Genomic DNA, 27,395 nt, shown 5'->3' with positions numbered 1-27,395 from the left:
TCTGCTTCACAGAGGATTTCATCTTACAAACTCGAGGTCTAAGAACCAGCGATCTAAACCACTAGAATCCATTCAGTTTACTGTGGTGATAAATGATTGAGCTCACATTTGGGGTAATTGACTAGCGCAGTTGATCATTAAGCGTAAATGACGATTATGAACCTGGCTCCAAACACGGTTAGATCACTTAGCTTACTAGGTGAGTTAGTGAGTTGCTCAAATTCAGTTGGTATTCATTGATAGCAAAACTGCCTCATTCACAGCCCAACCTTCACTAAATGCTCAAGCTAAATCATAGCAAGTTGCATAAGCCTTGGTTCTAGACAAATCAAGTATCAATGAAAAGGGAGTAGCAATGCCACTCCGTTATCCTATTGCAAAGGTTCTGAAATTAGTAACTATTATTCCAATGACTGACAATATAAATCCCATGAGAACTAAAATTACACATGCACAACTTGTCACAACAAAAATATTAGCAAGTGCGCTTTTTAAATTGATATTGTGCATTCATTTGGTCTGCTTGCAAGAGTAAAAGAGGCTGGAATATTTTAACTTTTCGGCAAATTAATCTATAAGACAATGTACAGATCTTTCAAAGAAACATTGAGCATTATGGTGAGAACATTTAAACTGCATTTATGTTTTTTACATAAAATTCAAACTTATAAAATGACTGTAATGTATAACTTATGTGGCACACATGTACACGCATATATACACACATGTACACGCATATATACACACATGTACACGCATATATACACACATGTACACGCATATATACACACATGTACACGCATATGTGCATCAGTGAAACTACTGGAGACTAAAGAACAAATAAATGAAGTTGTATTTTGATTATCACATGACAACATTAAAACACCCTGATGAAAAACAGTGAATGATGGAAATACAAATAAATAAGTAAGATATCATTTTAGGCTGTGAACTAACTAACACGCTAATAAGAGTTTTATTGACAAAATATTCTGAATCATATAAACAGCGTAAGAATCAAACATGAATTGGTATAAAGGAATCATATATTAATTTGAGTAAGTATAAAATCATGAAATAGAGATGACGAGGTGATTACAAGCCTCATAGGCATGATAACACCAGAACTCGGTGCATCAGCGAATGACGGTCTGATGTTACTTCAAGAAAACATTGATGACATTCTTGATGAGCCAAGCCTCATCGACCTGCAGATGATCTCCAACTGTGGCAAGGAAATGCAGACGCCCTGTCTCATTCATACTCTTCAGCCCAAGTCGGTCTTCAGTGTAAAGCTTGGTCTCAAATAGCGAAAGAACCTTGTCTGTAGACCCGTCTTCATATTTTCCAAACCACTGCAAGTGCAAAAAACAAGTGTTTGAACAACAGCAAGCTGCTATTGACAGTGAATGATAACATGCTTCGACAGTTGGCAGCATATAACAAAAATGTACTGATAGCTTTCACTGAACAACATCTAGAAGGCTGGAGGCTAAATGCTACTGAAAAGATATAGCAGGATGTAAGGTTTTATAGAAGGCTGGAGCCTATATGCTACTAAAAAGATATAGCAAGATGTAAGGTTTTATAGAAGGCTAGAGGCTAAATGCTACTGAAAAGATATAGCAGGATGTAAGGTTTTATAGAAGGCTGAAGGCTAAATGCTGCTGATAAGATATAGCAGGGTGTAAGGTTTTATAGACGGCTGGAGGCTAAATGCTACTGATAAGATATAGCAGGATGTAAGGTTTTATAGAAGGCTGGAGGCTAAATGCTACTGATAAGATATAGCAGGATGTAAGGTTTTATAGAAGGCTGGAGCCTAAATGCTACTAAAAAGATATAGCAGGGTGTAAGGTTTTATAGAAGGCTGGAGGCTAAATGCTACTGATAAGATATAGCAGGATGTAAGGTTTTATTGCTTTGGTAGATTGAAGGATCATTAAAGATGTAGTTGCGTCAAAAATGAAATTAGGACCCATAAAAGGTTAAAACATCAGCTACAAATTGATGCCATTTTTGTCTTTGTAGACCAACCCTGTCCAGAGATATATGCGTTTGAATGAGGCCCTCTTTTAAAAAGCTCACGTTCCAGCGGGTGGCTATTTCGTGATGTCACAAGCTTGTTATCTGAAACGAAACCACAAGCGATAAATATGAGGTCGCTTCGTTAGCCAATCACGAGCGCGAAATTTTTATATAGGCCGTAATAAATGTTATCACTCGTAAAACGCGTTGTCTGTGATCTCGAAGATTCTCATCGCTAGAGAATTCATTCTCATCGTTACTGATTCAATGCGTTTCAACAATTACTAAGTTATACATAGTTTTAGAATGGCTTCAAGTTCGAGCGACCGCTACTCAGAGTTATCTGAGCAACTTTTAGTAAAAGATTAGAGTAGACAGCCTATGGCCAAAGCTGACAGGCGTCAGCAGCGTTTTGCTGCAGAAGAAGACAGAATGGAGGTAAATTAACTTAGAGTCTTCTATACTTTAGTAAATGTAATATTTTTTATAGTCATAAATACATATACTAATTAATAAAATGATAATTATTTGCTATCTCCAATCATCGTTTCATAGCTTATCTGCCGTTTTACCTAGCTATAATATTTTTTTCGAATTTTCTTTGGTAAATTAGAGTCATGATTACAAATTATTTTCACTCGTAGGAAGTGGGTAAAATCGATTGATCATTGCATATCTTTAATTTCCAGAACCAAAGCTTCGAATCGTTGGCTTGGCGTACTTGTGCCTTTATTAAATGTTTATTCGTTTTTAAAATTACACTCGCAATCTATTTAACTCCCAATTTGGAAGCTGTCAATAGATACGCTTTAGAATGACATATCTATGAATGAAATATATAATGCATCTACTTTGTTTACATTTACTTGTTTTACTGATTACAGAATGTTTATGTCGTCCCACCAGCCGAAGAAGCTTTGTCATTGTGTGGAAACTGCCATAAAGGAGAAAGCGAGACTTGAATGCGTGCTGGATGATGTTTTGTTTGAGTTTGTTGCAGTAGATGAATTTGTCTTATTGTATCAGCTAATACTATGTGAGTGACCACGACTTGATGAATATTTTTAATAAAAGCTTTATGCCGAGATGAAAATATTTTTGCTTGTAAAAAATATATAATAAAATAATATTGTTGAAGATAATGCAAAACATGATTTGCAGAATATTGTAGTGAATCGGATATGGTATATGGGTGTCCGCAGAACTGGAGAATGTGAGTTCAAATCCAGTTTGCAGCAGACTTCTCATCCTTAAAACTCTATCCCTGTCTATATTCTTTTCAAAAAGGTGGCTTGCTTATTTCAATTATTTAGCATTCGGTAAGAATACTAGTAAGAAACTAGTACGTAGGCAATAGGTAATAGGCGACATAATGTGGGCGGGGCTTATGGGAGGCTGTATATCGTTTATATGGGTAGCTGCAGAACTGTGCTGATACAAAGACCGCGTTCTACATAAAGTGACTAGACAGAATTACCGTAGACCGGTAGAATTGGTAGTCGGTACCCAAATGTTTACACAACATTTGGAGAAAGTGAGTAGAACAAACTTTCAATTTTCGTTATTTGAGGCCTTTTAAACATTCATAATAATGCATCTGTAGCAGGATTTAAAATTTTATTCTAGCCAACACGAGCAAATACAAAATAAGATATATGCCAATAGAGCCGCGTAAGACTAGACTTTTATCGCAAATAGCCGATGTGAATACGAGAGATAGAGAGAGGTTGCCTAACGCGTGACATCATTTTTGGCGAGGCTGGGCACGTTTTTGTGGCCTGAGCGTTTTTACGGTGATCAGATTTTTTCGGTTTTAATCTTCAAATATCTTGGCAATGCGATCGCGTAACACAACAAACAACATATCAACTGATTGAGAAAAAAAAATGCTTTCTTTTAAGATCAACTTAAATTTTGACGCAACTACATCTTTAAGAATGATTGAGAAATGATATAGACAATATCCACTGAAGAAATATAAACTTTAATAGGCCTGGCTACTAGTTGAAAATACTGTTGAGAGCTAATTGAGGAAGAATGCTGGCATCCATTCACAAATAACTCGGACATACTGCTTTTAAAATAATATAAGAACATTTGAAACCTTGAGTAAAACGGGCACACAAACAACAATCTCACAATCTCTAAATGGATGCATTTGAGAGAGCATGATGACGCCAGATCACTAGTATACTGTCTGCTAGTATACTGTCTGCTAGTATACTGTCTGCTAGTATACTGTCTGCTAGTATACTGTCTGCTAGTATACTGTCTGCTAGTATACTGTCTGCTAGTATACTGTCTGCTAGTATACTGTCTGCTAGTATACTGTCTGCTAGTATACTGTCTGCTAGTATACTGTCTGCTAGTATACTGTCTGCTAGTATACTGTCTGCTAGTATACTGTCTGCTAGTATACTGTCTGCTAGTAGACTGTCTGCTAGTATACTGTCTGCTAGTATACTGTCTGCTAGTATACTGTCTGCTAGTATACTGTCTGCTAGTATACTGTCTGCTAGTATACTGTCTGCTAGTATACTGTCGGCTAGTATACTGTCGGCTAGTATACTGTCTGCTAGTATACTGTCTGCTAGGCCTTCAGCCAATATAAAATGACTAATGTTAGAATAATGGATTATCAGGTTTAAGAAACCCAGTCAACGAGAGAAAGCAATTACAGTGCACCCTCAAGATACGTGTTTGATCCGTTTCAGGATTGGCATCGTATGGTGAAAAATCGTATGTAGGGGTATAGAAACCATAGTAATTATATAATGCAAACATCCCCCAGTAAAAATCGTCAAAATTTTATATAAGTACTGTACATATTAAAAACTAGTAACAACATATAAAGTTAATCTTGGTAACTATAGTTACCTACAGTAACTTTATTATATTTAGTGAACTAATTGGCTAAGATCTGCATAAAAAAGTTGAAATTACGATGTGCTATGTGCAGTACGTACAAGTAGAAGTTCTTACTTTTGAGACAGACATATAACATAAGCGTTGAATTTTATTTAAATGACTTTGGCTCACTAAACACACGCATACACACTACACCACACCCACCCACTATGAGAGAAGGGTTGAAAAAAAGAGCGCCACCCTCCATTTGAACACCACTTTGACTATCTTTGATCTTTATAAACCCATAATATCAAGTGATCAGTAGAAGTGTCTGTAAAATCGTATTAGTAATGAATCGTTTACATTAATAACAATCGATTCTCTCGTTGTCCAACTCCAAAGCTCTTTCGCTCTTGTCATTAAAACTTTGAAAGCAACACCATAGAAATAATAAATTTCGGTCTCAGGCTAATAGTAGTTTTTGTTCAACGCTGTCGTGATACTTTGAAGTACATATATAAAAAACGGTTCAAATTTACGATGGTAGCTGAGTTTTGAAAGCAACACCATAGAAATAATTACTAACTGTCTCAGGCTGATAGTAGTTCCTTGTTTAACGTGGTTTTAATACAGTAGACGATTCTATAACGTAAATAATCCGTTCCAGGAACGTTTACGTTATAGGGAATTTACGTTATAGGAACAGTAAAATACATGTAAATTGCCTAATCCGTTCAAAGATCTTTCCAAACTCACCTCTTTGGCCATGCAAAAAGGAAACACTTTACGTAACTCTTTCAATTTGTGGGCTGTACTGTAACTGCAGAATTATTGGTTTGCATCAACAACCTTTCTCCCTTTTATGATCAATTTCACTAGTTTTATAGACCATGATTGCGGTAAATTTACAGCAAGTTGATAAGGACTGCACATTGTCGACGTTCATTTACAACAATTTGCTTATTTTTCTAAACAGCAGTCTATTTTGCAAAGTCAAGATAATAACAAATATTTTGTACTCCTACAATAAAACAAAACAACAAAATATTTTTACAATAAAAAGCAGTTCTACCTGTTCATCGTCTATTATTATCCAGGGGTCAAGGTTAGGATTAAGATCATTTTCGACGATACTCCAACTCGTGACATTAAGACTGGTAGACCGACGCTGTAACACCTGCACCAATCGATTACTTTTGTATTTATGAACAATTGCGCAGCTATCCTATTTGTCTTTTTGTCGACACATTTAACAATCTATTATGACGAACAACAATGTCGCGAAAGTTATATATAATAGATATAACGCTAAACGCACGGCATTTTTTCTTCCGCAATCGCGGCAAAATAGACTAACATTCAAATCGAGTTAAGATTCACCCGACGTAATACTTTACGTTATATAGAATTTTTTACATAGTAGGAAGCAAAAACCTCCCATAAATTTTTTTAATTATCTGGAATTTACGTTACAGGGGGTAAGGTATTCGTTATAGAAGCGTCTACTGTACTTCGATATACATACACATATAAAAAACGGATTGCAAGTTTTGGGCCCAAGGTTATATTTATCGAGCAAAACTTTTACGCGATGCATTTGTGCTAAATGCAGCGCGTACAAGTTCTGCTCTGCCAAAAAATTGTTCGGATGCTAATATTGACTAGTTCAGAAGTGCAGAAGAACAGTTCAGGTTAAAAGACATCATGGAAGGTATTGGACAACTAGCAGATGTTCGTCCCAACGAAAGCAACAATCAGAATGCAGCTATCCGAGCAAGCAATGGAAATATTTGTTTTAAAAGATTTAATTTTTGTTTCTTCATGTAATATAAGTATGGTTCGTTTATGTCACTTGTTCATGAATACATATTTGTGATATTTGATAAAAATTATAAAATTAAAATGTCGGCAAATTTAGAATGAATTAAAACCTGAATATACCATCTATAATAAGCCTGGTTTCCATATACGTATATAATAAGCCTGTTTTCCATATACGTCGCAAGGCACCGGCAACAGCACCACAGGCTATTAGCGATGAAATGGGAACATATGCGCCGGGTACCGCCGAGGACCGCCGGTCGTTGCCGGCGGCATCGCAATAGTTTCGCGCTGCTCAAATTTCGCAAACGGCCGCAGGCAAAACCTTCCCAAATGCACTGTACGGGTAAAGGTCACCATTATAGGAACGGCATGGCGAGCGAACATTTTATTGGATTACGCAATTATGTTTACGATATTATTAACGATGTGGCTTTTATGTGAACAGATCCCGCCGAGCGTCGCAAGCGTTTTGCTGCGCATGTTACCGCCGAAGTCTCGCGATCGATATGGGAACCAGGCCATATCATCACAAGTCAATTGCAAGCAATAGATATCAACTGGTAGAGATATTTCTCGGTTTCTCAATTCATATTTATTTAGAGATCTCTGACAAGTTGGAGGTAAGTTTGCAGATATATTGCATCCAAAAGGTTTAATATCGCTGCACAGGAAATAGAGAACAAAATATAGGTGACATTCGCTGCTCGAAATAGGGCTAGATTTACCTTCCCAAAATTCTGACGAGCCAATTGAAAAATACACCGCCAGCCTCTATTCAAATGCCGCCTCCAGTTGACCACCACTATAGAGGAAGGGTTGGAAAATAGAGCACCATGGCGATCAATTAAAAGTTTTACGGTATTACCGTTTTAAACACGAGAATGGCTGAACTGAGAAAAATCGGTTATCATATAACCGATTTTTCTCAGTTCAGCCATTCTCAATAAATCACATCTCTTTTAGACGATGTGAAAATATTTTAGGCGAACAGAATTTTAGTGTCTTTGTTATTTTGACGTAAATAATAAGCACACCGACAGCCAATTTTTGAACTCGGGCGAAAAATTTGTTGAATTCGTATGGTGAAACAAAATTCGTATGGTGAGGTGAAAAAGTCATCATGTTCCACTTTAAAAGGTAGAAAAATCATATATCAAGGTAATCACATATCAGAATAATCGTATCCTGAGGGTGCACTGTATATTGAAAGTAGGTCATACCTCGCTATCCTTTGGCTGCACCATTGTGTCTTCAGTAAACTTGATCATCACTAGGTTCTTCAGCTTTTGTAAGTTAGTTATATAGGTCTGGTTCTTCATCTGCAACAAAAATCCTTGTCACTCCCAGCCAGAATGCCTTTAAGAGTGAACTTAATACAGAGAGGTTCAGTTTAAGTTTTCGTTTGACTGTGTATGAAACATCTGTACTGCAGCATGCCTTGTTGCTAGCTAGCTATATTATAATAGCTAGTTGTCAGACTCACTATATTCTAATAGCTAGTTGTCATAGACTCACTATATTCTAATAGTTAGTTGTCATAGACTCACTATATTCTAATAGTTAGTTGACATAGACTCACTATATTCTAATAGTTAGTTGACATACACTCACTATATTCTAATAGTTAGTTGTCATAGATGAGCACTATATTCTAATAGTTAGTTGTCATAGACTCACTATATTCTAATAGTTAGTTGACATAGACTCACTATATTCTAGTAGCTAGTTGTCATAGACTCACTATATTCTAATAGTTAGTTGTCATAGACTCACTATATTCTAATAGCTAGTTGTCATAGACTCACTATATTCTAATAGTTAGTTGACATAGACTCACTATATTTTAATAGTTAGTTGTCATAGACTCACTATATTCTCATAGCTAGTTGTCATAGACTCACTATATTCTAATAGTTAGTTGACATAGACTCACTATATTCTAATAGTTAGTTGTCATAGACTCACTATATTCTAATAGTTAGTTGTCATAGACTCACTATATTCTAATAGCTAGTTGTCATAGACTCACTATATTCTAATAGTTAGTTGACATAGACTCACTATATTCTAATAGTTAGTTGTCATAGACTCACTATATTCTAATAGTTAGTTGTCATAGACTCACTATATTCTAATAGTTAGTTGTCATAGACTCACTATATTCTAATAGCTAGTTGTCATAGACTCACTATATTCTAATAGTTAGTTGACATACACTCACTATATTCTAATAGCTAGTTGTCATAGACTCACTATATTCTAATAGTTAGTTGACATACACTCACTATATTCTAATAGCTAGTTGTCATAGACTCACTATATTCTAATAGTTAGTTGACATACACTCACTATATTCTATTAGCTAGTTGTCATAGACTCACTATATTCTAATAGTTAGTTGACATACACTCACTATATTCTAATATCCAGTTGTCATAAACTCACTATATTCTAATAGTTAGTTGTCATAGACTCACTATATTCTAATAGTTAGTTGTCATAGACTCACTATATTCTAATAGTTAGTTGTCATACACTCACTATATTCTAATAGTTAGTTGTCATAGACTCACTATATCCTAATAGCTAGTTGACATAGACTCGCTATATTCTAATAGTTAGTTGTCATAGACTCACTATATTCTAATAGCTAGTTGTCATAGACTCACTATATTCTAATAGCAACTTGCGGGACTCACGTTCTCGTTATTGATGTCCGCAAGAAATAGACTAGCTTTCTTGTACTCCTCTTGGTTCAGTGGATCATTCCAATACTCTGCCTGAACCAAGCTGCATATCAAACAAACAATATCACTGCATTTACAAAACCTTCTTCTTGATTGATACAAGTCTTTCTAAAATTATTTGTACACAATTTGTCTGCGAATATCCATAATTAACGCACATTACACACAACAACCAATAATCTAATTTTGCCATGTTTTATGAGATGATAGCAGTTTCTACCCTATCAACTCTGTATCATAAATTTAAAAGGCTTCATTATAATATTTTTTATGAATATGAGTAGTGAAAAATAGAATATTTACTAGCTGTGCCACCCGGCGTTGCCCGTGTAATAGAAGAGTATTTGAACAGAAAATTGATTTGTATTTAACATATAACAATATTTGCCATTCTAACTTTCAAACTAAATATCATGAGAAAAGTTTTTTGTCTTATAAACAATGAGAAGTAGTGAGAGTTTTGCTATTAGCCAGTTTAATGTGAGCGAACAGCTTCTCGTGATGTTATGCTATGACCCGCGTCATACGTAAAGCAGTTAGGTATTGCTGTGATATAATGACTTATATTGGCTGGCTAGCAATTTGACTTCCATAGTCTAGTGGGCTAGGCGTAAGACTTGTGAATGGCTTGGCCTGAGATCAAATCCTTTTCGGAACGGAATATTTAATCCAAGATTTTAAGATCTATAGTTGGATTTCCATTTCCGACAAACTTTGAGAAATATATATAGATAAAGGCAACATATCCATCCACCAGTCAAAAGACTCAAAACTGTCAGTTTGAATATCTTCATGATTTTTGAAAAACAATCTCTATGTTAGGATCAAGTTTAATGATTTCTCAGATGACTCAAGTATGCTACCATATTTGGACTGTTTATCAGATGACTCAAGTATGCTACCATATTTGGACTGTTTATCAGAAGACTCAAGTGTGCTACCATATTTGGACTGCTTATCAGAGGACTCAAGTATGCTACCATATTTGGACTGTTTATCAGAAGACTCAAGTGTGCTACCATATTTGGACTGTTTATCAGGAGACTCGAGTATGCTACCATATTTTGACTGCTTATCAAAGGACTCAAGTATGCTACCATATTTGGGCTTGGCTGCTCTCTTCTCTCAATGAGAGAAATTAACGCAACATGACATAATTATGCATCAATACCAGTTCAATCTATTTGAAACCTGAATTCTTTCAAGATAACAAATACTTACTGCTCCTGAACAAAGCTGACATAAGCTCCAAGGTTGAGTAATTTCCTGGCCAGGTCACAGAGTGTGGCATTGTCTCCCGGACATCGGGGGAAGCCATACACGCCTGTAACAAGAGAAAAAAATTGTTACAAAGCCAAACTATATCTTATCAAATAGTGTTATAACACAGAATTTAGTAAAAATTGCAAATCTAACATCATTTTTGCTACAGAGTTATGTGGAAACAGTAAAGGGAACACCAACTGTTTCGATAATTTGATGAATCTACATGGTCTGAGTTGCTTTGTGGCATTTCTCATGGCATCAGCTAATGTAAAGTTTTATGATGATCAATTTGGTATAAAAGTAATTTTTATAGAAAGTTACAACGATATATGCGCGGCATCTGACAATTATTAGGTTTTATCAAATTAGAGAAAAGCGTTAGAAAAAATATTACCTCGCACGGGAATCAAACCCGGGCACCCAATTGAAATGCAAGCGTGCTACTATTCCACCTCTCAGAAGACCTAATGACTCACTGGATAATTATCCATATACTGATTACTCATGACGATCTCTCGCAGCGGGCGGGACCAGCAAGTGTGCTAGTACTGATAATGCATCCCTACCTTGATGTTGACCCCCAACTGAAATGAGGTTGAACATGGGTGGGTCTGGACACCGCTGGGCTAGGGCTCGAAGAAATTGACCACCCTGAGAGAAACCCACGGAGTTGTAGCCATTCTTCAGCTTGGGATCCGACTTCACCTGGTCACAGACCATGCTAATCTGGTCATTGGCATTCATAAAGAATCCGTTGGTCGTATCCTACAATTAACTCACATTCTATAAACTTTTATAGCAAAGTTGGGACTAAGATAATTAAATGATTTAAACCGTTAAATTAAATCACGATTTTATTCAGTAAAATCATGATTTTATTGCTTTTATCGATATTTTCATAACTTTGCAAAAATCGTGACAAACAATCATTTTGATGTGTGTAAGAAATCTGTAAAGACCCCCTCAGTCATGAATTAGCAAGTGTGATGGAGGTGATTGACTGCGTGTTTAGTACAATGATACAGATGAACCTTTCAAGTTAGACCCTATGAGTTTATGTAGTAAACCTCAAATCAGGATTAATTGTGAGGTAGCAACCGTAAACGGTACAGTTTTCCCTGAGTAGTCGGGTTTAATAAATGACATTATGCCATCGAACTCTTTATTGCAATCGGCTCAAGTGAAAGCGCTGAAAAAGCTAGCAATTAAAATAATCTGGCAAACTAGTATTGATATTTGGCATGATCCACCGCACCGATCCCACCAAAACGAATGCGCTTAAATATTTCATAGTGCCTTTTTATGTGAAACTGCTAGTAGCTCAACTCTACTAACTTACATGTAGTTCGTAAACCAGGCTTTTATATATAATATTGACTGTTAAATGCAAGAAATACAAGCTGTCAAACTAAAGTAGGCCTATGCAAGTCAGTAATAATGAAAAGTGGGTCCACCAGGATTCTGATGTGCATTGCAATTCGCAGCCAATTTGCATGAGCAAAAAAATGAAATTTATTAAAAATAGGTATATCATAAAAATCTATTGAAACTGAAACAATCAGGTTTTTTGACAAAAAGTCCAAATTTTCTCCAGCCCTTTATAGAAACCCTATATTGGTTTCAAAGAGAACTTTTCTACAGTCATACTGCTAGCAAAAATTCACTTTATTATGAGAATGGCGCTGTTTGGGCTTTCTTGTTGAATTATGTTGAAAAAAGTTTTAATGAGGCCGGCTACAAGTTATGGTAAACAGGAGCCAGAAACCGATACGTAATAAAACTTTAGCAATGAAAAAGTTGAAGTTCAGTAAAATAGATAAAAATATGTACAAACATGTACTAAAACTTACCTTTAGGTGTGTTTAGTAAGCTAAATTCACTTAAGTTACTAACTTTTAATATGTATAGTAATTATATAAAATCTTGACGATTTTTACCAGGGGATGTTTACCTTATATAATTACTATGAGTTTATATACCGTTACATGCGACATTTTCGCTACACAATGTCAGCCGTGGACGGAGTTAAATCGCATGGCGAGGGTGCACTGTACTCTATAAATTGGAATACTTTATATGCACTAACCTCAGCAACATTGCTGCCAATCATGAGTGACTTGACATAGACACCGCTGATTTGCTGCTCGAACAGCTTCTTTATGCTGCCCATGCTCAAAGGATTGCAGCAGCTATCCCCTGCAGATATCAAGTCTAAGGTGTTACACCAGGAAATAAAGATCAGGTATATGATGTTACAAAATGAAATAAAATATATAAAGACAGAATCTTAGCTATTTTCAAAATAAACTCCATCAACTTAATTTCTTCCTACTACTGTTGAACTATTTTTATATTCAATGATTCTCTGAGCCCTGGTTGTTAGGTGCTCCGAGTGCTGAAAATATACAGTGGTGTGGAAAAATAAATGGATTACCCTAGTATTTTGACCAATTTCAATAAATAAAGTGTCGTAGTTGCTAGCCCATTCTCTGAAGTTGCACTTATTATATATCAAAATGAAGCGCTGAGTCTCTATTCAGATATATTCTTGAAAGCATATCTGAAGTAGTTAACCATTTAAAATGCAGATTTGTCCTACGTGCTAGCACAAAAACTGAAAATCAGTAATTTTAATTATTAGCAACTTCAAAGGCCAAGTTTTCTATTCAGCAAAACATCAGGACATGAGGATTGTTTTAGACAACTTCTGTGATCTGAGTGACATATCTGCTTTAAGTTTGAATGCAAATAAAATACAGGTGCAACTTTAGTCAGAATGAGTGAAAAATGTTAAAACTAATTGCTAAATTTGACTCTCTAAAACTCAGCTAGCATTGTCGTTTCAAGCTAAATTTAGTTTTATTAAGTTCTACTCATTTTAAGCTTTTTTGATGTATACTTTGTAACTTAACAACAAGAGTTTAATGAAAGATTTAATCGCCTTGAGTGCTGAACAGTCGCTATGATAATAAAGTTTTATAGGGTGGTCTGTTTATTTTTCACACCACTGCATATGTTAATATTTTCACCTAAACCTCTAAAAGTTACAAAGCTGCAACGTTACAAACTTGTTTGTAAAATTAACTTACCCATTCCATGCCAAATGACAATAGGTGCAGGGCCATCGCATATTACACTACTAAAACTAACAGCAGCAAGTATTTGCACAAATACTACAGCCTTCATGGTCAAGCCGCCATGAAACGATCATGTGACTAGTGGGTGTTTCATCACGTGCTGTTGTATAAATATTTTACGATAACTTTCCGAAAGATATTAACGATAAGCTTTTAGTCTACTCATCCCTGAATGGTCATTTAATGATATTAAAAGATTAGCTTGTGTTACTTAAGTTGCGTACTCAGAGTATTGCCAGACTGCAATTTCGCGCGTGTTTAAAAAACGTGTATAGCATACAACTTGACAGGATGCCATGTGCGCACTTTCGCACATGCCAGCTTAGTTTACTAATATCTACAATATATTTTCACAATTGCGCTATTTCAACCAAGTCTTGTGTCTTGATGGATTATTGTATGCTACTGCATTCCTCATGTGGTAAGCTTGTTGCCGTATTTACTTTTGGTAATTTTGCGTTTGGCTGCGTTTTTTTTGTACATTAGGAGTACACAATACATATATTATAATAGAGTGTTGGAATAGGTTAAGGCTACTTATCTAAGTTATCTTTATTCCAGATTGGTGTTTTTTTCTGGGGTCACGCCAGGTTTGTTTTGTGTTTCTGCACTCGTCAGGTGACATCCGTAAGTCAATTTTAACGCAAATCACCTGACGAGTGCAGAAGCACGAAACAGAACTTTCGTGAACCCAGAGAAAAAATCAGTCTGGATTAAAGATCAATAACCTTAACCTAGTCCAGCACTCTAGTTAGTTATACCACTCCTCACGTTATAGAGCGTAGAGCGCTGTTAGCAGTAGGCCTGACCACCAATCTACTATATATATGTACGTATATATTTACATGTGGAGATTTTTATTTTTTGCAGAACTAACACACACCCAAAAACAGTGAAAAAGTGAAGAAGTTTTAGAAGCTTGTTTTTTTAATGCTTTCAAAAGAATTATTGTATGCAGTTTTGATTTTACTGACCAGTACTCACAATTTCGCATATATAGATATACACAACTCTTCCGACCAGTTCTACATCAACATTTGAGAAGCTGTTGTGCAATTCATAGATTTGAGCATTTTATAAATTTGAGATATAAACGGTTTATTTCTTCATTTTATAGTATTTTTAAAGTATTCTGAGATGTTCAGTCTTAAATATGTTCAATAGCCTGTGTTCCATAGCCTGTGTTGCATCGACTGTGATTCTCGCATCATCTATATTTACATAATTGTATGCAAACACTGGTTTAATGGAGTCACCTTGAAGTGAAAAATCTGTACCATGCCATTTCAAACGCTTTGCTGAGAAATACAGCTACATGTTCAGGCGTATATTGCGTGTATGAAAAGCACTGATTTTCTATTAAATCTTTCACAGAGATTATCATTGGTAAGGATGGCCTCATCTTTAATACTAGCCACATTAAACAAGGGATGTTGATCATGAGCAGGATTTTACATATTTCCACCCTTTCTTTACATCAATAAGCATTTCGCTTGCCTAGACTTTTAGACAGAATAGTAGAGTCTGCACGGTATCCATGTTACATGTATGGCATGTTTCTTCATTGCACCTTCAATCTATAACCTAAAGCTGCTCAAATGATACATACCGTAAAACCTCTAATTGAACCCCATGGCGCTCTATTTTTAACCCTTCCTCTATTATAGTAGCGGTCAGTTGGAGGCGGCATTGAAATAAAGGCTGGCAGTGTATTTTTGAAAAAGCTCGTCAGAATTTCCGGAAGAAAATTTAGCCTTATTATCGGCGAAGCAACTGTCACCTATATTTTGCTCTCTTTTTCCAGTTAAGCGATATTAAACCTTTTGGATGCAATAAATCTGCTAAGTTACCTCTAACTCGTCAAAGAGATCTTAATAAATGTGCATCGAGAAACAGAGAAATAGCTCTACCAGTTGATATCTATTGTTTGCAATTGACCTGCGATGATATTATAGCCTGTGTCCTTCTTTGCAATTTGTTGGCATTTTCAATTTTTATTCCATTCTAAATTTGAAGACATATTTCTATTTTATATCTGTATTTAACAATGTTGCATAAAAGCTCATTGCACTCATTGATATGTTTGCTACAGTTTGCAGCCAAAAACTAGCTTTTTATGTGCAATAGAAGTGGAGTTAGTTATGAGCATCAATCCATTGTAAGCCGTGTTGAGATAGCCGCAAGGATGCTATTAAATAACATGCTATAAATCTGCATATATTTATAAGTTATACAAAAATAATCTATCAAATTTTATTAATATATATATATTCATGAACAAGTGACATAAGCGAACCATACTTACAGTATATTACATGCGGAAACAAAAATTAAGATTTTTAAAACAAAAATATTTCTATCGTTTGCTCGATTGTTGCTTTCGATGAAACGAACATCTTCTAATTGTCTAATACCTTCCACAATATCTACATGCGTCAAACTCTTCTTCTGAACTGCTGAGCTAGTCGATATTAGCATCCAAACAATTTCTGGCAGAGCAAAACTTTTACACGCTGCATTTAGCACAAAGGTTTACTCGCTAAACGTAACCTTTGGTCTAAAACTTGCTGTTTTACATGCATGTTCTTCGAAGTATTAAGACCGCGCTAAACAAGGAACTATTTGTAGCCTGAGACAGTTGGTAATTATTTCTATGACGTTGCTTGCAAAGTTCATCTACTATCGTAAATTTAAACTGTTTTGTATATATGTAGGCTATTTTGAAGTAGAAAGACCGTATTAAACAAGGGACTACTATTAGCCTGAGACCGTTATTAATTATTTCTATGGTGCTGCTGTCAGAGTTTTAATGGAAAAAAGCGAAAAGCTGTGAAGTTGAACAACGAGAGAATTGATTGTTATTAATGTAAAAGATTCATTATTAATACAATTTTGTGGACATTTTTCTACTGATCACTTGATATTATGGGTTCATAAAGGTCAAAGATAGTCAAAGTGGCGGTCAATGGAGGTGGCGTTCAAATAGAGGGTGGCGATCTATTTTTCAACTCTTCTCTCATAGTAGCGGTCAAATAGAGGTGGCATTCAAATAGAAGTGGCACTCAAATAGAGGTGGTGTTCAATTGAAGGTTTTACGGTATATTAAAACAGAATGTTGAAGTATAAGCTAAGAATACAGTACCTAACCTTAGCAGTCACAGTAACTGACTTTAGTAGTCACAGTACCTAACATTAGCAGTCACAGTACCTGACTTTAGCAGTCATAGTACTTGACCTTAGCAGTCACGGTACCTGACCTTAGCAGCAGTACCTTTTAATCTCTTATATTTGTATTTCACTAATATGTGACAGTTTATCATTTGGTAAAGTATTTTTAAATTTGACATCTGAAGCAAAGATATTCATAATAACCAACATTTCACACATTAAGTCCATTTGTCATTGTGATGTAATTAGAAGAGTGTGGAGGAGGGATGGTGAAAGTGGGTTTGTGAAAGTGGGTTGGTAGAAGTGGGTTGGTGAAAGTGGGTTCATGTCTAAGCTTCATTCATTGGATTGTCAGCATTGAAATCTTGATCCTAAATTCCAATTATTGGAGGCGAAGTTAGCCAAATAGCGCATAATAAAGACATTCTGTTGTTTACAATTGCTGATAAACCGACTACCAACATATAGATCTAGCCAATATGTATAATTATTACACTCAGATTTTTCACGTTGGTGCCGAGACTAGCTCAGTGATTGGCTCGGTGAGTATTCTTCATGGCGTATCAACCATTGTGTTAGAATGTAGAGCAACGCTTGGGTTTGCTCATTGAAGGAATGAATGCTCTTTCTTTTGGCAGCTGGCTTAAATTTATTACTGGCTTTTAATCCAATTTAGGATGCAAATCTATTGATCCCACGCAAGCTCATTTGGATTTGATTTGTCAGTTTTTTGCTGTTCCATTGTGGTGCTGGGGGCAATGAGTCATTGTATACAGCTGTGGAAATTGATAGCTCAAATGTCAGAGGTCTTATTTTGTATACAGTAGTTGTAACAACACCGTATATAGTAGTTGTATACAGTAGTTGTATACCGTATATATAATGCCCTGCAGTCTGAGCTTTAAAGATGTGATTGTACCAAATTTTAGTTGATTTTGACAGAAAGTATCGATTTTTTTTCTATCAGTTGGGTTGTTGTTTTAGGCGATTTCATTGTCAAAATATTTGAAGATTAAAATCGACAAAAATTGCTCGCGGTAAAAATGCTCAGAAAAAATATGTGCCCCGACTTGCCCAAAATGAGGTATATAGTGAAACAGCCTGTCTCTATCTCTCATATTCACATCGGCTATTGAGATGAAAGCCTAGTCCTATGCCGCTCTATTGGCGTATATTTTAATTTGTATTTGCTCAAGATTTCTAGAATAAAATGTTAAATCTCACTACAGATACATTGTGATAAACGTTTCAGACGCCTCAATAAAGGATAATTTAAAATTTGTCATACCGTACAGGATGAAAATATTCGTTGTTCATAAAAATTCGCGATTTCGCGAACAGTCAATTCCGCGAATTATTTAATTCCGTGAATAATTAGTTCTATTTTTAATCACAAGGGAGAATAACTACTGCATCAAATTGAAAACTAGTCGCTAGGTTAGTTTTTAATATAAATACTAAACGTAGTTGAGTTCCAAAACATTTTTAAAATCATTGCCTGGGCTTTGAGCTAACAACATTGCCAATGCATCACATTTTTTTACAAAATTATTCAAGGTTGTCACAAGATATGCAGAATGGTGTCATAGCGAAAATAGCCACTAGGCAGAAGTACTAACCGTAGCCGAGTTCCAAAACTTCTTTAAAATCATCGCCGGGCATCGAGTTTTATTGCCATTGCAGCAACCTTTACAAAATTATTCAAGGTTTTCACAAGTTGTTCGGCATGGCTTCATCATCGCAAAAAAGCTCTCCTAATCTTTTTACATTGAAATCAACTCCATCAATCTCTAATACCGAAGTTGAGGACGATCATGATTCTGATCTGGACATTATGGTATGTAATTGATTTGCAGTGCAGATACGTTTTTCCATAATTAACTGCATTAATTAATTATTTTGTTTAAAAACTGATCGCTTTCATTAAATACTTCAGCTATTGTTTTTGTACTTCCTTGACACTTGTTAATATTTTTTTCTTTTTTGTGTTTACTGCAGATTGAGAATGAAACAACCTACTCTGATTACGAAAACCAGAGACAAGCAGTAATATTCATCAAGGCAGGAATATTAGCAGAGAAGCAACCAGTCAACTTAGACCCCTTCATCGACAACAACTCCTTGATATCGCTGCAGCAAACACGATTAAATTATATATTTTATTTCATGTATAGATATATTATAATTTATTACAAACTTGAGTGTACAAATAAAATATTTCAAATACAAATAAAATTTTACAAATGATGAATGGAGTAAATATAAACAGTTTAGTCATTATGGCGGTTATCTAGTAATAAAATTAAACTGGTACTCTTTATAAGTGAATACTAGCGTGTAATGGTGCTCTCTGACTAGTTATTTTGGTTATAGCAGCTCTGTCACTGTCTTGGGTAGATGTCAAAGGCAATTCTCTCGCTACTACATGACTGGTAAGGAAGTTATCATCAGAACTCTCCTCGTGGCTCACTATTGTAAAGTTCTGCCGGTTGGCCAAAGATTTGTGCTCGTAAAGGCGTTTTTGTTCCTTTTTTAAAACATATATTCTCCTCGTTAGCAGCTGCGGCCACTTCTACCTCAATTTCAAGACCTCCCTGAATGATTGGTGATCTTCTAAGAATGACATCTACCACCCTTGCAATCATTGTTCTTCCGTGTATGATGAAAAATTTCTCTCTCACACTAAAACAAATAATGAAGCATTAGGGATGGAAAAAATAAACATTACGTTTTACCGAAGAACCAAAGTAAAATTCAACTAATTTAGTAAATGTGAAAAACTCATTACTTACCACAAGTTGTTGGTTCATCAAAGGCCTCCAAATCCATGAATATTCGTGAAAACCTCTGAACGCAGCAAAGAATTTATAGCTTAGCACGATCCACTCGTAGTTGTAAGCTAAATAGAAAACAAAACGCACAAAACAAACGCGCGGCTACGCATGCGCGTAGCCGCCCATGCGTAAAGTTAACTCTATTGCTAGACGTAATAGAGTTAACTTTTCCAAGAGAGTGGCAGTTTTCAGCCGCGAATAAATTCATCCGCGAATATGCATGAAAAGACAATTTTCATGAAATATAACTCCGCGAATAAATTCATCCTGTACGGTATTAGTTTCCTCTAAATGCTGTATAAACATCTGAGTACCGACTAGGATTCTGCCAGTCTACGGTAATTAGGTCGTCGAGTTAGCTTATTTCATCGTGGCTTTTGTATTAGCAAAGTTCTCATTTGTTACCCACACCGGAAACTAGTTACTATATAAAATAAACATGCCGCATCTTTGAAAAGAATATATTCAAATATATGGCGAAACCAACTGCATCCCAAAAAGTCATGTACACGTATAGTCAACGTTGTCTAGTCATTATTAGCATCAATATGTAGAACAAATTTACTGGTCACATTTGATTAGTTGATTCAAGTACAAAACAAATGGTTTTTTGAGTTGCCCAAAATAGTGAACGCAAAACAACATCAATTTCTTTGAAATCAATCAACTCACTGATTCTGGCAAAGGGTGAATAAAGCCATTTTTGCACCTGGTTGGCGGTGTGGACTCACCTGTTTTCACTTAGTAGTGTGGAGCATGAAATATTTTGAGTGGCTCTCAATTTTGGGTCCCTTGCAATTGAGTCTTGTGCTATGCAAAAGTACCTGTCATTACAGCTCTGATTTCACTTCATAAATCGACCTATCAAACAAGGTTTTGGCACAAGTGGCAACGGGGCTATGATGTATTCAATATGTTCTACAAATCATGTTTTGCATTATCTTCAACATTATTATTTTATGTTGAAGATTTTTACATACCAAAAAATTTTCATTTCAGCAAAATGTTTTTGTTAAAAACATCCATCAAAGTCGTGACCACTCACATAGTTTCAGCTCATATAATAGGACAAATTACTCTACTGCAGTAAACTCAAACTCTATGTATTTGAGAAACAGAATGCCACATATCATGGTTTGTGCAGCGCACATTCATGTCTCTCCTTCGCGTGTATGACAGTTTCCAGACTGACACAACTGCTCCGCTGGTGGCTCCACATAAACATCCTGTAAACAATAAAACAAATGTAATAAATAAATGTCCTTCATAGCTATGTCATTTTAATGTGTATCCACTGAATGCTTTCACTTTGGGAGCAAATAGTTTGCGAGTGTAATTTTCCAAATGAATAAATGTTTAGCAAAAGCGTAAGTACATCTATAGCCAACAACTCGAAGTTTCATTTCTGGGAGTTGAAGATGAGCATTGATCAATCCATTTTCCTCACTTTCTACAAGTGAGAAATGAACATAAATTCTAATCATAAATCTAATTTACCAGCTAAAACTGCCAAAAAACATTTGCAACAAATATTATAGCTACATGTAGGTCGAACAATAAGTTATGAAACCACGATTGGTGATAGCAAAAAATTATAATTGTATTGATTAGTAAATGTATTCATGAGTAATAAAATTATTACCCTTAGTTTAGTATATATAAAGGAGACTCAAAGTTAAACATAGATTTACCTCCATTCTCCTATCTTTCTCTGCAGCATAACGCTGCTGAGGCCTGTCTGCTCTAACCATAAGCTGTCTGCTTCAGTCTTTAACCACCTGATCCTCAGGAAACTCTTAGTCACCTCCGCTGGAACTGGAAGCATTTTTTACGATTCTGTTGTTCATCAATAAAATGTGTCGATGCAGGAATTCAGTAATAATGTCCTTGAATTCAGTAAGTTATATAACGATGTTAATGTGTGATCTAGTAATTGAGTAAACACCCTATCGACGAGAATCTTCGAGATCACAAACAACGCATTTTACTAGTGATAACATTCATTATGACGTATATAAAATTTCGTGCTGATGATTGGCTAAAGAAGAGATCTTATATTTATTGCTCGCGGACTCTTTTTATATACGTTCACTATTATATTGTCACATAATAATTAATTTATTGTAAAACATATCACAAATAAAGCACCCGCTCGAATCTGAGCGTTTCAAAACATGATCTTATGAAAACATGACAGGGTTAGTCTACAAAGACAAAAATGACATCAAATTGTAGCTGATATTTTAGCCTTTTAGACTTGTTTGACATAATCACACCTTTAAAGGTATGAAGGCTTCCGGAAATAGAGTTATAAGAAAGCATCATTTGCAATGAATAGTTTATACATGAGATTTTAGCTAAGTCTGTTTTTATGATATTTACTGTGAAAGTGACCATAGTCAGTATGGCATAAGAAACACCGCAAAGTAAGTTATATTAGGATGAGCTGAAACCGGTTTTATCTTTACACAGTTGCCTCTCATGAAGTATTTTGCATCACCACCATACTATACTGAGCAGCGGTGCGAACAAGGTAAAGCTTCAGATGATGTTGATCATATTTTAGCTGGTTGAAAAGCTTCTTTCTGCTGAACGTGATACGTAAGTTAAAAGGATAGTTTTCCCAATGCTGATGCTGACAACATGCTGATGCTGACAACATGGTGATGCTGACAACATGCTGATGCTGACAAAACACACAAATCAAACAGAGTTCCCATCTTGTTAATGGATGCGCCTAGAAAATGTACAAATCTGACATGAACACAATATAATTCTCAACTCTTTCGCTACCTAAAGCCTATAAATCGGCTCGCGTATAAATCATCTTGCCAGAAAGGAAAGCCTTTATAATGGCCTTACTACATCTATACAAAAAACATTGATCGCGGATCACAAAGTTAACAGAGCAACTTAAAATTTTGCCACGATAAATTTAGGACATCGGGTTATCATTTCGCCAAAAAATTGGTCCAGTTTTCGTTTTACTCAGATTTCACAACATAATATCATGGTTTCCATTTTTTTTTCAGTTTAGAATGGATGAAAAGAAAAATTGTAAACATCGATCTTAAAGTTTTTTGCTAGTAAAATTCTCTACCATTCGGGCACAGATATTTCTGGTAACTAGATTTTTATATTAGAGAATGAGGGTCAGCGTTTTGGGCAAACTGCGAAGACGACAGCGTTTTTCTGTTGTATCTGGTTTCACTAAACTAAAAAAATATTAAACATGGCGTTTGTTTCTCAAATGTATTGATTCTTGTGTAGAATATTATTCTGTTGATTTCAATAACACTGTAGCTAAAGCCTTATGAAAGAAACTTTAGCTTTTACAGCAAAAATACGAGTATATGTCAGCAAAAATATGAGTATATGTCAGTAAAAATATGAGTATATGTCAGTAAAAATGCGAGTATATGTCAGTGAAAATACGATTATATGTCAGCAAAAATACGAGTATATGTCAGCGAAAATACGAGTATACGTCAGCAAAAATATGAGTATATGTCAGCAAAAATACGAGTATATGTCAGCAAAAATTTTTAGGCATGAATTAATTCTATCAGAAGAAGAAACCTTTGTAGTGAAAGAGTTAATATGCCCGTGTTTTAGATATCTGTAACTTGTTTGAATACTTTTCTATAAAATACTTTTTTATCGAATTGCTTAAAGAAAAGTAAACAACCATTTTTATAAAAGATTTTTCATTAAATATAGGCACAGTGTTATTAAAACTGTTCAAGAACCTAATCAAACAAATTTCATTAAGTTTTGAAAGTTTCATTTTTCTTTTATATCCAAATCATAATTTTCAGGTAAGAGTAATCTTTTTCCCATTTTTAATATTTGAACAAATTAAACTTGGATTTCGGCGCAGATCATGTTTTCTGTTATATTTATTTCCATAAAGACGAGAATAGTTCAAAATTTCCATGTTTGCTGGGAGTGATTTTTTTCAGTCCCATTAATTGTAGTAGTTGGTGTAGTATTGTAGCAAATGGTACTTACTGTAACAACAAATGCCACTTACTGTAATAACGAATGTACTTGCTGTAATAACAAATGGTACTTACTGTAACAACAATAGCAACTCTCAAGTTTAGTTTATTGCAATAACTACTTTGATAGTTATTGTAACAAACAAAAGTTAATTATATTCTTGAACAGTCAGTTGATCATATTGTAACATCAATAATACAATGCTTCTTTGTTCAAGCCCAAGAGATAATTCTACTATTGGTTGAATCCAGTAACCATGATGGCTACCCGCTATAGAATATAACAAAATTGAGTTAAGAAGCATGATCCTGGGACTTCATTGCTTCTGTCATCCTCATTCATTGTAATAAAAATTGCATTTTCTCATATATGGGTTTCATCAAAAACATATTTTGGTGTTTATTTTGTTTGGTTATGATGAAGTTTTTACTGTTATAATGAGTTTAAAATTGGATTAGGGAAACCTAATCAGTTTGTTACGTTTGGCAAGTGTTTTAAATGGAGCAGTGGTATTAGTGGCCTTGGTGTCTATTCTATAAAGAATGACGCAGTGAAATTTGTGTAAATTCCTTGTCTAGAGTTTTGTGCTGCTTCAACAGATGACAGTTTGCCGAAACCCAAGAGCGCTGTGACTCTGTGATCAGTCACGGTTTACCTCATTCTTTGACTGACCTTGGCTGAAGAACTATAAATCGGTTAAGCCTAGTCGGTCGAGTTCATAATGCCGATGAATACAATCTTCATAGAAATTTAATAGTATGCTGCCTGAACTCAGCTCATCGGGTGTGGCATCCTAGAAAGTCTAAACATAGCAGTCTAATACTGTTCCGGGTTTCAGACTTCACACACACAGGTAGTCATTTAACGACAGTGATTATTTTAGGAAACCCACCTATAAACGAGTTGGTCGTTAAATAGGTTATTCCATTTCATCATCATTCATCAATATAAATTTTACTTTTTTTCAACTTTTATACATTAAAGTCTTATTTACTGTTTGGTATTATATTATAGTCTTATTTAATAATTTTGTCATAAATTTCAAAATATTAAAAACCTAGGCTAGACTAAAATATCAGATATGAACGGACCTAGGCATTTCATCATCATTCTACAATACGTGCAGTAGTGTACCGCAATACGTACAGCAGGGATCCCTAAACATATTATGGAAATGTTTATTTTTCCATATCCATAAACATAAATATTTCCATAATTTTATGGAAATGGATATGGAAATTTTATTTTAGAAATATGGAAATGTTATGGAAATGGAAATGATTTATAGAAATGTTATGGAAATGTTATGGAAATGGAAAAAATATGGAAATGAATTATGGAAATGTTATGGAAATGGAAATAATATGAAAATGAATTATGGAAAAATTATGGAAATGGAAATAATATGGAAATAAATTATGGAAATGTTTTGGAAATGGAAAAAACTATGGATATGAATTATAGAAATGTTATGGAAATGGAAAAAATATGGAAATGAATTATGGAAATGGAAATAATATAAAAATAAATTATGGAAATGTTATGAAAATGGAAATAATATGGAAATAAATTATGGAAATGGAAATAATATGGAAATGAATTATGGAAATGTTATGGAAATGGAAATAATATGGAAATAAATTATGGAAATGTTATGGAAATGGAAATAATATGGAAATAAATTATGGAAATGTTATGGAAATGGAAATAATATGGAAATGAATTATGGAAATGTTATGGAAATGGAAATAGTATGGAAATAAATTATGGAAATGTTATGGAAATAATGTGGAAATGAATTATGGAAATGTTATGGAAATGGAAATTCCATAATTTACTTACATCTTGGTGCAATTTATATATATAGAACAATTAAATATATATTGATTGGTTTCCATACTCTAAAAAATGCAAATAAAACACTCAAAACAAGATATTGTAACAGAAAGAACATGTTGGTTATTGTCCTAACTTACCACATGCTTTCAAAAAGCAACAAATAAAAAATAATGCAAGGAAATGTGATAAATTAAAATGTAAAATTAAATACATACAATAGCCGCTAACGCTAGCATCTGCCAGAGAGGGAGATATAAGTTATCCTTCATTACAACAGTTGACTTTGATAAATTTGGATTTTATCAAAGTCTTAAAAGACAAACTTGGAAGCAAATCTAAATGCAAACTTTCATTTTTAACTTAACGTAATTAAAATTTCTTCGGCGTTCATAGTTTGAAGTTTCTCGCTAATTTTTCCTTTGTTTCGCTTTCACGACTAGCTGGCTGTTTTAAGATGAACCTATCTAAGGACGTTTGCCTTTGTCGCCCTTTCAACATGTTGCGATTAGGATGAACACAGGTGTCGTCACAAAAGTCAGTGCACGACCACTAGCGAACTTGTCCGAATGTTTATTTTTATAGTCTTGATAGATAGCACCGGCCTTTTTCAAATAGCGTCGTTTCAGTTATGCTGTCACCGGCCAATTGTTTATCTTTTATCCAATGCCTGAGCGGTCTCTCCGTCAGCGATCGTGAAGATCGCTGCGCCGTTTAAAAACTATGGTTAGTCTTTTTTGCGAGCTAAATGCCCTGAATATAATCCTTCTGTTTGATAATTGTGGATGTATTTCTGTCATATTGCTGAGCTAGCTCAATCACGCATACACAATTCGCATATTTTTCAATAATTTTCCATTTAATATCAATTGTTATCATTTGCTTTTTCTTTACATTATTTTTTCATTTTACTGGCAAACTTTTGGTCTACGCACAGTACTTTTAATTCACATAATTCTGCACTGAAATCGCGCACAAAACGCGGTACAAAGTATAACCTAAGCAGTTGAAAAATACAGAGTGATGCTGTTCTCATAAAACACCTCCGGCATACTTGGCAGCTGACTCACGTGCTCGTATCTCAAACATGGCTCGTATGTTAGTGCTAAAACTTGCTTAAAAGCTGGCTCGTATCTCAAGTTTCTCGTACGTTGGAGCACTCGTAAGTTGAAGTATTACTGTATATGTTTATTTATCCTTGAAGAGAAGTACTTTTTCTTTTTTCCGACATTCTGAGAGGATGAAACAGGATTGAGTTTGAAAATGGATGTTACGTACAGATATAATCATAGAAAGCGTATGACTAACGCGGGAAGACACTGAGCGAGAGATTGGGGGACGGTAGCTGCATTGCTTTAGCCAAAATATTATACGTATGCGACGGCATAAAGTTACGCTCACACATGCACTGCTATCGCACCGTCGTAATTAAACTGGGTTTGAGTTAACGAATATTGGAGCAGTTTTAAAGTCCTTCATAGGTCTACCATAGGACTAGTACTACCTGTATCAACATTGCTTGTGTGAAAGAACTGCATTGCTTTTCATAGATCGGCTTACTGAAGAGATAGGAAACTGCTAGAAGTTGAGAGTATGTATCTGACGCTGATTGTTGTTGCCATAGCGATTTCTGAGGTTACTCCGCAGACAGGTAAGCATTTCAACAGTTGCTTGTCCTGTTAGCCCTCTCCAAGCTGTATAAT

General features: G+C 35.0%; 2 protein-coding genes across 3 annotated transcripts in view; one reads left to right on the top strand and one right to left on the bottom strand.

The window, feature by feature from the left end:
- Positions 1-830: 830 nt before the first annotated feature.
- On the bottom strand, positions 831-13,929 carry LOC137392100 (palmitoyl-protein thioesterase 1-like). Its single transcript, XM_068078728.1, has 7 exons — positions 13,805-13,929; positions 12,802-12,911; positions 11,282-11,480; positions 10,671-10,773; positions 9,402-9,492; positions 7,923-8,021; positions 831-1,355 (listed from the first exon to the last, which is right to left on the bottom strand). The coding sequence occupies exons 1-7, from the start codon at positions 13,899-13,901 to the stop codon at positions 1,158-1,160; spliced, it is 897 nt and encodes a 298-aa protein (XP_067934829.1). The 5' UTR covers positions 13,902-13,929; the 3' UTR covers positions 831-1,157.
- A 291-nt stretch (positions 13,930-14,220) lies between these two features.
- The window catches only part of LOC137385349 (adhesion G protein-coupled receptor L3-like), a 68,543-nt gene continuing 55,368 nt past the window's right edge, over positions 14,221-27,395 (top strand). For both annotated transcript variants that reach the window (XM_068071800.1, XM_068071799.1), the window contains exons 1-2: positions 14,221-14,273; positions 27,243-27,343. In XM_068071800.1, the coding sequence (XP_067927901.1) occupies positions 27,286-27,343 (58 nt within the window). In that variant the 5' untranslated portion in view covers positions 14,221-14,273; positions 27,243-27,285. The remainder of the gene's footprint in view (positions 14,274-27,242; positions 27,344-27,395) is intronic.

The sequence above is a fragment of the Watersipora subatra genome, chromosome 1, assembly GCF_963576615.1.
Source record: "Watersipora subatra chromosome 1, tzWatSuba1.1, whole genome shotgun sequence".
Classification (NCBI taxonomy): domain Eukaryota; kingdom Metazoa; phylum Bryozoa; class Gymnolaemata; order Cheilostomatida; family Watersiporidae; genus Watersipora; species Watersipora subatra.
Note: the sequence above shows the minus strand (reverse complement) of the source record. Positions and strands in the feature narration are given on the sequence as shown.